General features: G+C 42.9%; 1 protein-coding gene across 1 annotated transcript; it reads left to right on the top strand.

The window, feature by feature from the left end:
• Nucleotides 1–6,525: 6,525 nt before the first annotated feature.
• LOC121640970 lies at nt 6,526–8,137 on the top strand. The gene is made up of 3 exons (XM_041986796.1): nt 6,526–6,782; nt 6,943–7,225; nt 7,344–8,137. The coding sequence occupies exons 1-3, from the start codon at nt 6,652–6,654 to the stop codon at nt 8,043–8,045; spliced, it is 1,116 nt and encodes a 371-aa protein (XP_041842730.1). The 5' UTR covers nt 6,526–6,651; the 3' UTR covers nt 8,046–8,137.
• Nucleotides 8,138–15,066: the final 6,929 nt, after the last annotated feature.

Raw genomic sequence — 15,066 nt, 5'->3', positions numbered from 1 at the left:
TGCAGAGGGCGCACGCTTCATTCAAAGTTCATTCAGACCACCAGACCCACGGTTTTCAGGGGGAGGACCACCAGTAGCAGTGGTCTCTGACGTTGTCTTGGTATCTACAGAGAAACATGTTTAGAACAAACGTTTCTTCAAAGATACCTCCCACTCTGAGACATGTTCTGGTTCTTTATTTCCACCTGCTGCAGGTTCGCTTTGCTGGTAAGATGCTGCTGCTGGTGGAACAGAGTTAATGTAGGTCACACACACACACACACACACGATAATATATTCACAAAATATGATGATGTATATTGATTATTGGGTTTATGATAAACTGAGCAGGGCCAGTACATACAGAGACAGTTCAGCTGCTTTATGTAAACAGATTTATAACAAGAGGAGACGGAAATAAATAATTACGGTGAAATCAAGCAGTGACGTGCGGTCAGGAGAGGCGTCATGAACAAAAGAAAAGTACATGAAATATTAATATTTTCCACTGATCTGTTTTAAAATGCATTTTCAGTATGAATCTACACAAAAATCTCTGAATTTGAGGATTTCCCGATCAGATCCAGGACAGAAATCCCGGGTGAGGCCGTGGTGAGCTGGGCCTCCTCTGACTGGTGATCCAGTACAAACTGGGTTCATGACGCGTTTCTGTTCCTCAGCATATCAACAATATGAACGTTACAGAAATATGTGTTATACACCATGACTCTCCACCGTGTGTGTAACGTCTTTAATGTGTGTGTGAGAGAATTATTCCTGCTGATCTACAATAGAGTGCAGAGAAAAGTCAGCAGGTGAGGCAGCAGTACTCTACCTCACCTCAAGGGGGCGTAGTTTCATGCTGGTGGATGAATAGTGAAATAAGAAGCTCTTTTTTTTCTGTTCTTACAATGTAAATGTGACTCCAGAGGAGTCGGTGCCTCACCAGCCATGAACCCACCGCACGTCACTGATCTCCATCAGCTTTCTTTGTTCAGCTGCTGAGAAAATGAAGCTCTCGGTTTGTTCTCTTTTTCTGCTGCTCCTCTTTTCCACCATCCACTCGTCAGGGCTTCCTACGTTCCTCAGGACCTTCCTCAGGATTTCAGAAACTTCCCAGATCTTTGATATAACTTAACATCCACTCCTTCCCAAGTCAGAGTTGACCTGTGATCTGTGGAGGAAACATATGATAAATCTCTGAGTCCTGGTTTTTACCAGTCAGACCCCAACTTTTGGAGTGAGGAGGACTGTTTGTAAAGAGAAAAATCCATCAAATGTTTAATTCAGTCAGGATTAAACAAAAGTCCCAATCTTTCCTTTGGAGAAGCTGGAATCTGCTACGAGTGGTTCAACTACACCATACAAACAAATAAATGCAGGAAACACAGAGCTCTGCACCTCCACAGCAGTGAGACTAAATGTGGGAATAACAATCAGGGAAGGCATGGAAATCAGAGCATATCCACTACCGGTTTGTGCCATAATGAAATATGACAAATGATTTATGTCAGGCATTTGCTATGCTACGGAAGCTAATTTGTTATACTGAAAATGCACAGACACCCTGCTTTGTAATTAAATCTCACAAAATAATGAATATCCTTCCATGTTTGGTCTGGTTGTTTGTCTTTATTCTCCATTGTATTGTTTTCTACAAGAAATTAATTATGCCGTACATTATGCAAGTGCCTTTGATTAAAACTGAGTGATAATTTGCTAAAGCACGTTTAAAAAAACAAAACAAAAAACAAAAAAAAAAAAACCTGAAGTTGTAAAACTGCAGCAAAACTTTCAGGTTAAAATGAATCCAAGGTGAATTCTCTTTCCCTATACCAAAGCAATTAATCCAAATCATGCTACTGTCATGTAAACTAATCTGATTAGGGTTTCAGTACACACACACACACACACAGCTTGTTTAGGTTGTGTCCAAGCAACCATGAATTCAGCTGAGATGTGGGTAACAGAGATGCCCACATCATTGTTCATCACATTCATCTGAAGATAGAAAAATCGGACTTACAGGAACATTAGAAAAGCAAACAGAGCACCGAGGCTCTTCAACCTTGGGAAGACGCAGATCTTTGATAAGCTCCCTTCAAACTTTTCATGATGCTTTTAGCTGCACAGCTTCTCCAGAAAACGGTGTGATGATACACCAGAAGAGATCTGAAACGGAGACAAAGCAGGAGAAATAAAGCTGAACTTCATCTGCTAAACACAGAAAAGTGCAGATTTTCTGCAGTGCAACAGGAAGTCTTAGGTTTGAGAACGAGATTAATTTCATCAGTTTCTCACCTGAGCTTCCAAAATATGGATCACATTCAGCCAAACCACTGCAGCCAACAGACATTAGTACATTTTAATTAAATCTCAAATTCCCAAAATCCAGACTCTTTTCACATTTAAACCATGTTGTTCCAGTTACCTGAAAAGACAGTTAGATCAGAGCTGGCTCCGTCGCCTCCATCAGTCCAGAGGGAAGATCCCCTCACAGCTAATCTGAAACTGAAGTTAGCAAACAGTTTAATTGTCTGTCAGGGATGCTGTGTTCACATTTCCAATAGAAACAGACGTGCAGGATGAAGGTCTTTCCATTTCTTTGACAGAAACCCTTCAGTAATTTTCTCAAACTTCAAAGATAATCCGGTAAAATGTTAGCTTATTTGTTCAGAATATTAGCCAAACACATGCTGTGTATTTGTGTCCAATTATGAAGGAAATAAACATAAAATTCAATTTAACAAAAATACATTTTGACAGCTCACTGAAGGGCTCTACAGAAGCTCACACATGCAGCTTTCCCAGTGTAACCAGTTCACCACAATTGGATTAGACAGAAAACTCCTCTGAGGAAAGCTTAAAGATCCAATCAGCATTCAGCTGCTGTGAGCTGTTCTGTGATTACTTTAATGCTATCAAAGCCCCACTCATTGTGAACACAGTCTTAATTAGTACAACTTTAATTAAGGCCTGATTCATCCAGCAACTGGCTTTACTGTTCGGAGCCGTAACGTCCGTTCTACGTTTCCAAACAGGGATACCAGCAGTGAGAGGACCCCTGTGGAGGATGTGCTGCCTGCCTGTTAGGACTGATTACCTCCACCGCTGACTGGCCATGTGTGTGGCAGTCTTACACATTTTTGTCAGACGACTGTACTTGGGTCGAGATTGGCTTCCACACAGGCCCGTGATGATGATCATGTATCTGCTGGAATTCGAACAGATTCATTAAAAGTGACTTGAGGATCATTAAAGCCTTTCCGTCCAGCACTGAAACAGCACATGCCATTTATCTGTGGCCTGTCCAGGATGTTGGAAACCTGTTGACTGCTTTGTAGACATACAAAAAGAAAACAGCCTCCACCTGGATTTAGCTAAGCAAACAGGTGGGAGACTCCTATTGGATGATTCCTGCAGGGTGATCGTCTTCCAGCTGCAACTAGTTATTTAACCCAACTGATGCAACAAGGAGCTTCTCATGTCTTAAACAACCATGTGGAGACACATCTGTAGGGATGGTGAAAGCGAGGCCTCATGAATCATCGAGCCAACTTTGAACCAAATGCTTGAAAATGGCTTAGTGTTCTGAATCATTTGACCAAACCAAAGAGCTCCATCTGCTGGCTGTGGGAGTCTGATGTATCAGAAGAACGGCGTTGACGCCTCACATTTGTCATCCCTATCTCAACTTGGAATACGTGTTCAATAAACGATACGTAATCTACCATCCGAGTGCATATTTATTTTCTGTCGTTCATATAAATAACAAGGAGGGGTATTAGGTAACATTTGTTTAGGTAACAGAATTGTGGTGTAACTTAAGTAAACAATCTGTAATGATAGTAGTTACTCAGTGGGAAGGCATGAAGGAAGGAGTGTTTGTGCAACGAGGGTAATGACTGTGTTAGTTATTTTATTCAGTTGTAATAAAATTGTTTACTGTTTTATGTGTCTTATTATTTATAATAGAAAATGCAAATGTGTGTTATCATACCTCATGAGTTGTTTTCTTTTTCATAGCTGATCGTTGTTAAATGTGGTACAACAGTTTATAGCACACTGCACATTTATGTACATAGATTATTTCCTCAGGTTTTTTGTTTATCTTCTTTTTTTTTTTTTTTTCAAATAGTTTATTTTTATTTTTAAAAGTTTTATGGCTTTCAGGTTGGACGGCAAAGTAAGATTTTCATTGTTCAGGGAAACTTCTTTCCTTACTGTGCGAATGACAAAGACACTTTGAATCTTGAAATGTATTATGAGAAAAAAAACTTTGGTAACTTTGTGATGTGTCATAGATTTTTATTTAAAAACGTATTTTCTGTCAGGCTTCAGTCTGCTCCTCTTCTGGCACACTACCTCTCCAGCTTTGGAGAGGTTGCACCTGAAAGAAACACAAGAACAAAATTGTAATTAACAAAGTTTAAAATCATTAAATTCTCTGCTGATGGTGATCAGAAACCAGCTTGGTGTCTAAGGTCCTGCAGGTGGTGGTTTTCCTCTGCAGCTGTAGACTGAGACGTTTCCTCTGATGCTTCTGGTTGAAGTTTAAGATTAACTTTAAAGTCTATTTAAAAACATCTATATAAAGAAAGGGGAATTAAGCTTACCTGTGATGTTGAAGGCACCGCCTGCTCCGTCCTTCTCTCATACTCCGAGCTCCTTAAGCAGTTACCATGGCAACGGCGTCTCGCGCAGACATTTGTTTCCCCAAATCTCTAAAACCTAATTCAATATAAGCTGATGTGATGCTTTTCCTAAATTTGTTTTCAAAATGTAATGTCGCACAATCGCTACAGAATCTCCTCTCAAAAACCTGCGATCTCCTCAGCGTTTGGAATCTGAGAGATTGACAAGCCCGGTCCCTTCAAAGATCCCGCTTGCTGCTCGATACGCGCTGATGACGTAACGAGGCCTCGTTTGGTCTATCACGTGGCTTTTGGCATGCTGAATCAATGCTCAGAGACAATGCTAGCACCACTTCCGTGTCACATGCTCGACACGTGATCGAGCATAACATCCCTACACATCTGTGGTCGTGGAGAAGATGTTAGTCTGTTCCAGAAGGGTCAGATTGTTGGCATCAAGCAGAGAAAACATCTCAGGAGAAGCAGAAACTACTAGAACTGGGTTCAGAACTCTCCAACCATTATTAAAAACTGGAAGGATGGTGGGAACCATCGTCTTCCAGGAAGAAAAGAGGTCAACAAAACATCCTGAATGATGGTGATCAGTGATCACTTCAACGTTTGGTGGAACCAGATGGAAGAAAAACAGCAGTAGAACTCAGGACAATGTTTAATAGTGAAAGCAGTTTTATGCATCTGGTCTCACTAGAAAAGTTCTGCTCATGCTGATGGGCTTGCATTGGGATGCTCTCTTCCCCCTGACAAAAAAAAACAAAACCAAAAAACAAACATGAACTATGTAATAATGTATTTTAATCTTGTCACCTGGAAAGCATAGCAGACTTCATCATTCATATTTTCCAAACCCTAACTCTTACGTGCCCTTTTGTCTAGGGGACGTAACACACCAGTCAGAGAGGGATATAGCATTAAAACCCAGTTTATTTACAATAAAAGCAAATTAGTCCATATGCACAATAAACTAAAACGGGTTAACCAAAACTATTCCTGAAATATCCCAACATAAAATAAAGCAAAATCCAACAAAATTAAAGCTCACTGAAACAAAATACAAAGTATAACTAAGAGTGTCCTTTTACAGTTTTTCTCTATTGCCAAAACACAAAACCCAGTACTCTAAACCAAATGACCAGTTGCCTAAACACATTTAGTAAAACTCCCCCCCTTTTGCCACAACCACAAACACAATTCACCTGTAGACACTGTTCACAAAACCCATCCCCTTTTTCTCAAAACTCAAACAAAAATTGCCGTGCTAAAACACATTTTGCATATAACTCTGCTCCAATATGCATTGTGAAGCTCATGTGATGCAAAATGCTACCCACAATCAGCAAAACTTGAACACAATGAACATACCTGGTGCCAATCAGTAAACACAACGACTCATAATTGAAAACACCTATTGCAAATGATGTGACCACACCTATATAAGTCAGTGCAGTTTGCTGAAAGTTCAAAAACAAAAATGGATGATGAAGACAGAAGAAGAGGAGTTTGTGTCAGAGGAGGGAGAGGAGTTTGTGTCAGAGGAGGCAGAGGAGTTCGTGTCAGAGGAGGCAGAGGAGTTCGTGTCAGAGGAGGCAGAGGAGCGGGCCGAGGAGGGAGAGGAGCAGGTCAAGGAGGCAGAGGAGCGGGCCGAGGAGGGAGAGGAGCAGGTCAAGGAGGGAGAGGAGCGGGCCGAGGAGGGAGAGGAGCAGGTCAAGGAGGGAGAGGAGCGGGCCGAGGAGGGAGAGGAGCGGGTCAAGGAGGGAGAGGAGCAGGTCAAGGAGGGAGAGGAGCGGGCCAAGGAGGGAGAGGAGCGGGCCGAGGAGGGAGAGGAGCAGGTCAAGGAGGGAGAGGAGCGGGCCGAGGAGGGAGAGGAGCAGGTCAAGGAGGGAGAGGAGCAGGTCAAGGAGGGAGAGGAGCGGGCCGAGGAGTGGGCCAAGGAGGGCGAGAAGCAGTCCAAAGAGGAGCAGGCCAAGGAGCGAGAGGAGAAGGAGGGCAAGCAAGACAACGCATTTTCATTACAGATGAAATGAGAGCAACAGTCATTGACCACGTCATTGTCCACGGCATGACAATGACCGAAGCGGGACAACGAGTCCAACCAAACCTCAGCAGATTCTCAGTGGGCACCATTATTCGGGCCTTCAGAGAACACAACAGGTACTGTATGTAGTAGTTTTTTAGTCACTACACTAGATATTCACAGTATACAGTAGTATAGTGGAGTGCACCTACATACAGACAAGTGCAATCATGGTTACAGTAAAAGTGTGTACTGCAAGGACCATTTCTGACCAAATGACTATGTTTGTTTCTCTAGAGTTGAAAGATTGCCATTTGCAGGTGGGAGGGCTTCCAGATTCACACCAGCCCAAGAGGTCCTCATTGTGGATATGGTTCGGGAGAACAATGTGATCAGACTACGGGAGATACGGGAGAGGATCATTGGTGACAATTTGAACTTTCCAACCATTGACAATGTCAGCCTGACAACCATAGACAGAGTCCTCAAGCGCCAGAGAGTAAGAATGAAGCAGGCCTATAGGGTACCCTTTGAGCGCAACTCTGGAAGAATAAAACACCTCCGTCACCAGTATGTGCAAGTAAGTACAGTACAATCCATGGCCTACAGTACTTTACATACAATACTATACTGTCGTACTGTAATGTGCTCTATTGACTGTCTTTCTGAACACCTGAAAACGCTATTTGTTTCCACAGAGGATGTTCCAGTTGGAGTCCATGGCCAGACCCCATGAATTTATATTTGTGGATGAGGCTGGCTTCAACCTCACAAAAAGGAGGAGGAGAGGCCGTAACATCATAGGACAGAGAGCTATCGTTGATGTGCCCGGCCAACGTGGAGGAAACATCACTCTCTGCGCTGCCATGAGTTCTAGAGGGCTTCTCCACCGGCATGCTGAACTTGGTGCCTACAACACTGAGCGTCTCCTCACCTTCCTAGGAGAGCTCAGAGATGTTTTGCATGACAATGACCACCTGAATGCTCGGCCAGCAGATCACCACGACCAGCAGATTCCTGGGCCAGCTGATCTTCCCATATACGTCATCCTCTGGGACAATGTTAGCTTCCATCGCAGCATCCAGGTCAGAGAGTGGTTTAACATCAATCAGCAATTCATTAATGTGTGTCTGCCACCCTACTCTCCGTTCCTAAACCCAATAGAGGAGTTCTTCTCAGCATGGCGGTGGAAGGTCTATGACCGCCAACCTTACACTAGAGAGAACCTTCTCAGGGCTATGGACCTGGCCTGTGATGATGTGGCTGTGGAGGCGTTCCAAGGCTGGGTGCGGCATGCCAGGGCATTCTTCCCACGTTGTTTGGCTATGGACAATATTGCCTGTGACGTTGATGAGGTCCTGTGGCCCGACCCAGCCCGACGACGTGATGCCTCTCCATGATTTCGGTGTCAACATACAACATACTGTGTCAATTTTCAACGTACTGTAATAAAAGAAATCGCACCCTGAACATTGTGTTCTCAATTGTTACTGTACAGCACATATGTCAAACTGGTCCAGCAAAGGGCCGTGTGGCTGCAGGTTTTTGTTCCAACCAAGCAGCAGCACACCAGATTTGACTGATTCAATCAACTGATCTCAGTCTTCAGACAGCTGATTGGTCAAACTGTGTGCTCTTGGCTGGCTGGAACAAAAACCTGCAGCCACACGGCCCTTTGCTGGACCAGTTTGACATGCCTGCTGTACAGTATCTATTGTGTGTAATGGATCCTCCATGGAGTTTAGTACTCATTTTTGCATTGAGTTGTGATATTACTGCATTTTCTGCATTATGTAACTATTCCCATGAAATGCACAAATCTATAGAAAATGCCCAAAACATATTTGAGAATAAATAAGGGTTGCTCAAATGCATCCTGGCAGTTGTGAAACTGTAAAAAGAACAGTCTCACACTGTGAAAATTGTGCTTTCAATTTTTTTGGTAATGTGGTTAATGATGCTCAGTAGTGTTTACATTTTTGCAGGCCTTGAGTGGTATTTTGGTGTCAGAGTTTGCTTTTGAGCATATGAGCAACTGTTTTGGTGTGATGGGTTTGCTTTTGAGCATATGAGCAACTGTTTTGGTGTGATGGGTTTGCTTTTGAGCATATGAGCAACTGTTTTGGTGTGATGGGTTGGTTTTGAAAAGAAACTGTGAGGTTTAGTGTACGTAGCTTTAGAAAAGTGTTTTGTGTTTAGAGTTTTGTGAAAAGTGAGGGCAGTATCGTGAAATGTGTTTAAGCAATAGAGAAAAACTGTAACAGGTTTACACGCCCACAGTGGCGGTTAACAAACTCATATTCACTCAGATGAACCAACTCACATCAGCTCAACTCAGGGAAGATGTCAAATCCAACACAGACAAATCAGACAAACTAAAAGCAAATACGCTGTTATCTTAACAACAAACTGTACTCAAAACCCACACAGAGTAACAAACAGGTAACAGTCCAAAGATCACACCCCAACTGGCTAACTGTGTCCGATCGTACACAGCTGCCATGAACGAAGGCAGTCCAAGGTATCTGAAGGCAAGGCGTCGTCCTGATTGGTCAGCCACTGAAGCTTTGGAACAGTCAGCGACCAATCCTGGCGAAGGACGGTGGATCCAGGAAACAGTCCCACAGCCAATCACGGGAAGCGCTGGCACAGTCCTATTTATTACCTCTACGGCTTCAGGCGGACAAGCGGGGGGTCGTAACACTAACCAAGGACATATTACATACGTAAACCAGCAGATGTGAGATGAACTTTGACCTTGTGGCTGCAGGTTATTTTTATGTTTCTGGAGGTGTTTTTTTTTTCATTTGGCTTAACAAAACATTCTCAATCTTGTGCATCAGCTTCTAGAAAGATCTGGCTGGGCTCCTGGTGTCTGCGTCATTCCTCCTGTCCTCCTCTCCTTATCAGACCCTTTTTCCTACCCTGGTTGCCAGTGGGGAGGCCTTTATTAAAATGGATAGTGGTGTTTGCTCAGGTGCAGGCGGGACTGGGTCTTATGGACCTTATTCCCAGCAGCTGTTGACTTATAGCCGGCTGCCTGATAATTAAGCTGGGTAGCAGCCTGCTGTGAGCGACCAGGGTGCAATCTGAGCCAGATACTGTGGTTGTATCACAGCATTCAGGCATCACATGCAGGGACTACCAGGTGTGAGATGGCTGCTGCTATCTCAATAACTTTATTCATCACATGATAACTTATTTCTAACATCAGCTGGACCCAGCTGTAAATTACTAAGACAAAAGTAGAGACTCTTCTGAGATTTACATTAAATATTCTTTTTGTTTTATCTGCCATGAAAACTAAGAGCTGGTTGATGTAATGAGCTTGACTTAATTAGTTGGGCTGACTCAATTAGTTGTGAGTCAGGAGATGAGCAAAGAGATCCAGAATATAGACACAAGCACTGTGATTCTCTTAGGGAGGAATCATGTGCATTAAAATTTTAATTAACTATTTCTATTGAGTACCAAAATCCATTAACAGCTTGGCAAGCATGACAAGTCTGCTTGTTGTGCACTTTCAATAAATCACAAACACTCCTGGCACCCAGAACGGGCTGAGCTGACGATTATTTCTGAACCACGCCACCATTGTTATGGCTTCTGTCTCCAACAATCTTACAAATAGACCAGCAGATGCTGAGAAGTGAATTTACTGAAGGCGCTGAAAGTCAGATTTTGTGTTAGTAATCAATAGTTTTAAATTGATTCATTCTATGACTGAAAATATAAATATTCAGCGTATCACCACTTCTCCTTTACAGACCACCTGATGTTTTTATAAGAAATGGATCAGCTCCACCCGTTCACCTGCTCGGTAACACACATATCTCACAGCCAATCACATGGCAGCAGCATGTAGTCACGTAGACACAGTGAAGACAACGACAAGTTCAAACTGAGTATCATAATGAGGAAGGAGGATTTAAGTGACTTAAACATGGTTCTTGGTCTGAGTATTTCAGAGCAGATGGACTACAGCAGCAGAAGACACACCGGGTGCCTCCTGCCAGCTAAGAACAGGAAACTGAGGCTACAATTCACACACACTCACCAACACTGGACAATAGAAGATGGAGAAACATTGCTGGTCTGATGAGTCTCCATTTCAGCTCCACATTCAGATGCTCGGCTCAGAATCTGCTGGAAACATCATGAAAACACGGATCCATCCTGCCTTGGATCAACGCTTCAGGCTGCTGCTGGTGTAATGGTGGGGGGGGGGGGGTCAGACTTGCGTGGCGTGGAAGGTGTCGACCCAAATGCAGGTTTACAAGGGGGGGGGGGGGGGCAGACGAATGATAGAGGTCTACCGGTTACTAGCGGGCTGGCCTGATGACGTGGTGGATCCGTGTACAAATGCTGGAAAACACCATAATCCATTAGAGTGTATTGATTATATTGGTTGACTGATTGAAAACCATATTATTTAACTTGACTTTCATGTCTAAAATCTCTCCTCGTGTGGCTGGATGCTGCCCTCATCAATAGTCTGACGGCCCGGTTTCAAACGTCTCAATGGTTTACTGTGAGTCTCAGACCTCAGTAATTGACCCCACACCAAGTCTCCCTCACTAAGCCGCCATTTCTGGCTTCATTAGTGCTCCCTTTGAAGCAGAGAGAGGACAACTTTCCTGACCCTGAGAGAATTGGCTGCTTGATTCATACAAATTGATGTTTGGCTTGCTGTGTGTTGTGCAGCCCTCACTAACTCCCAGCACTTTGATCATTTTTCAAAGCAACAGGCTGCACAGAGGCATGAGTCAAAGCTTTTACACAGCCTCTGGGATTCAGTGAGGAAGCTGGTGACTCTACCTGTTCACTGCAGGAGTATTACACTGATCAGACAGCAGGGTAGCAGGGGGTATGACAGGCCACACACACCCCAGACTGGAATCAAACTGTGAATGCTGGGAACTTTAGAAGATGGGAAAAGTAACCTCACAGCAGCTTAACATGTTTCTGTAACTGATTTCCAGCTAAACGCAGAGTTGCTGGCAGAGATGAGGCTGGCGGTTGGGAGGGAGGTTGTGTGGAGCAGCATTGCAGGGACGAGTAGAGGGGCACTAAGGTCCAGATCCAGTTTCATGTTCGTTTTAGTCACAGGGAGTTTCCCTGGGCTGCATCGGATCACTGCTGATGGTAACTCAGTCCGATTGTTACCTTTTTTGACTTTAATGTATTTTAGGTGTTGTATCTTCTTATTTATTATTTATCTTTTCATGTTTTTGTTTAGTACGCACAGTGACCTGAGTTTGATATTTAGTTCTTCATGTTTCATGACAGAATGAGAAGCCTCATCAGGTTGTCTGGGCCTGTTTAACATGTTTCCTTACTCTTCCAATAATATGATACAGTCATAAAATACATTCAAATATAAAAGGTTCAAATTAAACAAATACAAGTAAATTACATTTATAGTTTATTTAGATATTTAAATACAACATATAATTCAACTATTTATTCATTTGTTTAATAAACTTTTCTTAGAATTTCTTACCAGACATGATATTTTCTGCATTTGCTCATTTCTTTCTTTCTTTCTTTCTTTCTTTCTTTCTTTCTTTCTTTCTTTCTTTCTTTCTTTCTTTTGTTAGTTAAAACTTTCACTGGCTTTCCCACGAGAATTGGATGTTTGGTTTCTAGATGCTCCTTAATGGTATGATCCAGTTGTTTTGGAATTCCGAGCAGTCGTGAGACGGCGACATCATTATCAGGTAGTTGGCGTTCCAGTTCCACCAACTCGGACAAAATGGCTGCCTCCAAACAATGTGTGAGCATCTACAATAATGACGTATAAAATCCCACAACCGTTGTGAAAAAGCCACCATGAGAACAGCAGCCAATTTTGGTGACAACAATTAATAAACCACACTTTTCCTAGAGCAGAGATGTCTTGGTTGACGGGTCTCCTTGGATATGGGCGTGGTTGGGTGGTTTGATTCCAGCTTCTTGCATGTGTATATTTTCATTGTAACTGCTGACACATGTACTTATTCAGATTTTTATGTGGTTTGAACTGTAGTACTTGTATTGTGTAGTACAGGGCTCTTCAAATCCTGTCCTTGAAGGTGGGGCTCCTGCCAGTTTTAGATACTTCCTATTCCACACACCTGGTTCAAACGACATGGAACCAAAAGGGGATGAACATGTGAAGGGGGCGTATTTCATGGTCCAGTCGATGGGGGAGGACAGGAACTCTCACATTACAGGCAGAAGTGGTATGGCATCTGTATTTTTGAAAATGACCTGTGAACAGTAACAAATGAAATTAAACTATTCCTTTCATTGTGTAAATCTGAACGCCTGTGGGGGATGTGCATGGAACCGTCCTGGACCTTTTCTACACGATTTCACACAGCTGGAGATTCAGAGACGACTCAGTCCTGGTGAAGAAACTGACCTTTTTGCACTGCACAGATGCTGTCTGCATCATATTCAGCATGATCTCCAGACATCTAAAGGCTGAATTATACTGGGTGCGTGTGCAGCATGTTACAGCCTCCGCTGCTACTCACGGCCATTTTAGTCAATGGTTTGTTTTATAACGGGTGCGCCGCAGCGCGTATCAGAAGCATCTCATAAGCGCATTTACGCGGCGAATCTATTTTTGACGTTTCGTGCACCAAGAATACATCAATTCCGCAGTTCAGATAGGGTCTGACAGGAAATCAGACACGGGAGAAGTGTAAAAGCTTCTGGTATTGTTCAAAATAAAAGCCCCGGTGCAGATTTTTTTTTTTTTTTGTCATCATAGAAGACAAGGTGTTTATCCATGAAATCACAGGAAAAGTGGACAATCTTGTGATTCTCCACTTCTCCTGTGATTTCGCGGACCCTGCTAGGTGGACTGCACTTGTGGGCGCTCCACACCTGACACGCTCCCGGTATAAAATGCCGTGCCACGCAGTGCCGTGGCACAGCCATAACGTGGTGCACGGACACGGCACAGTCATATTGGACGTCCAATTTTGGTCCCCCCAACCTGCAGACTGTGACGCCAGACGACGTCTATTTTTCGACGTCTAAATAACGTCAAGTATTGACGTCCATGGGAAGTCTGTATTGGGGCTAATTGTAGTCAAAATGTGGTCATTGTGGACGTCTTTTCTACGTCATATTTGAACTTATTTTTGACATTTTATGCTGCTTCTGAGCTCCGTGCAATATTCACTCTGAAGTGACAAATTTAAGGTAATTAAAATAAAAGAATAAGATCACTAAAGACTGGCATTAATGAGATCCAATGATACCGGTTGTGTTCAACTCATCCCACTAATTTCGCACATATTACCTTCAGCCGGGGCGTGAAAACATGATGGCATAAGACTGTAACTGTCTTTAAAAAGAGGTGCAGAGCATGTTGATGTCAGTTAGAGCCAGATGGTTACCACAACCTACGGTCCGAAATACCGATATAAATCAGTACAGGAAAAAGTAAAAATGTAAAATAAAATATCATGTTCTCAATAAAATAAAATAAAAAAACAATTAACAAATAATGATAAAACAATTAATGGTGTTAATAACAAGTTTGAGATTATTTGTCTTGAATGAAAAAATGCTGCATTCATGTCAATTTCCTGCACCTGTTAGACGTCCATATGACCCCCAACAAAGCTACCGAGTGTGACATTCACATGTTAAACTGCATGTTGACGATCAAGTGGGGTCATGGTTAGACGTCAAAAAGAAGACCTGTTTTTCATGTCGTATACACGTCCAGGATTGGTCAGTGACCAACGGACGCAATATAGACGTGATCTGCACGTCCACCAGACGTCTAATGTTTAGTGGGGATGTGGATGGTGAGCAACAGCTAAAGGTAAAACGTATCACTGATGGTACATCTGTCAATTTGTGTTTTGCATGAATGGATGTGTGTTGCCGACGAAAAAAAAAAAAAGCCAAGAGGTGGGTGGAGACAATAAATACGTCACAATCCACACAAAGACATGTGTGGATTCAGACGGATTCAGGATGATCATGACTCTGTGGATATTTAGTTTTTTTTCTCTCTCTTCATGTAAGGAGGTGAAACTGGTATCATTTTTGATAATACTGTGTTATATAACTTTAGTTATTACACCAAGCACTGCATCAAACCAAAGCAAAGAACCGGCATGGAGGGATGATCGCTGCTGGGTTTCCTCTCATCACCACACTGGACAAAAAGACCAAAGATCCGGAGAGATCCAAGCGGATACAAGTCTCCGTATCCGCGGCATATCCTGACTGTTTCCGGGGACATACGGGAAGATCGGTGTGTAACAGATCCAATTATAGGATACCCTCCATATACACATCTATGGCAAATCCTAGTATAGGATATGCGGCAGATACACATCTGTGATAGATCCTAGCATTGGATACCCTCCATATACACAACTTTAAGAAATCCTAGTGTGTGATATTCTC

This window comes from Melanotaenia boesemani, chromosome 6, assembly GCF_017639745.1.
Source record: "Melanotaenia boesemani isolate fMelBoe1 chromosome 6, fMelBoe1.pri, whole genome shotgun sequence".
NCBI classification, from domain to species: Eukaryota; Metazoa; Chordata; class Actinopteri; order Atheriniformes; family Melanotaeniidae; genus Melanotaenia; species Melanotaenia boesemani.
The sequence above is the reverse complement of the archived record's forward strand: the minus strand, read 5'-3'. Positions and strand labels throughout refer to the sequence as shown.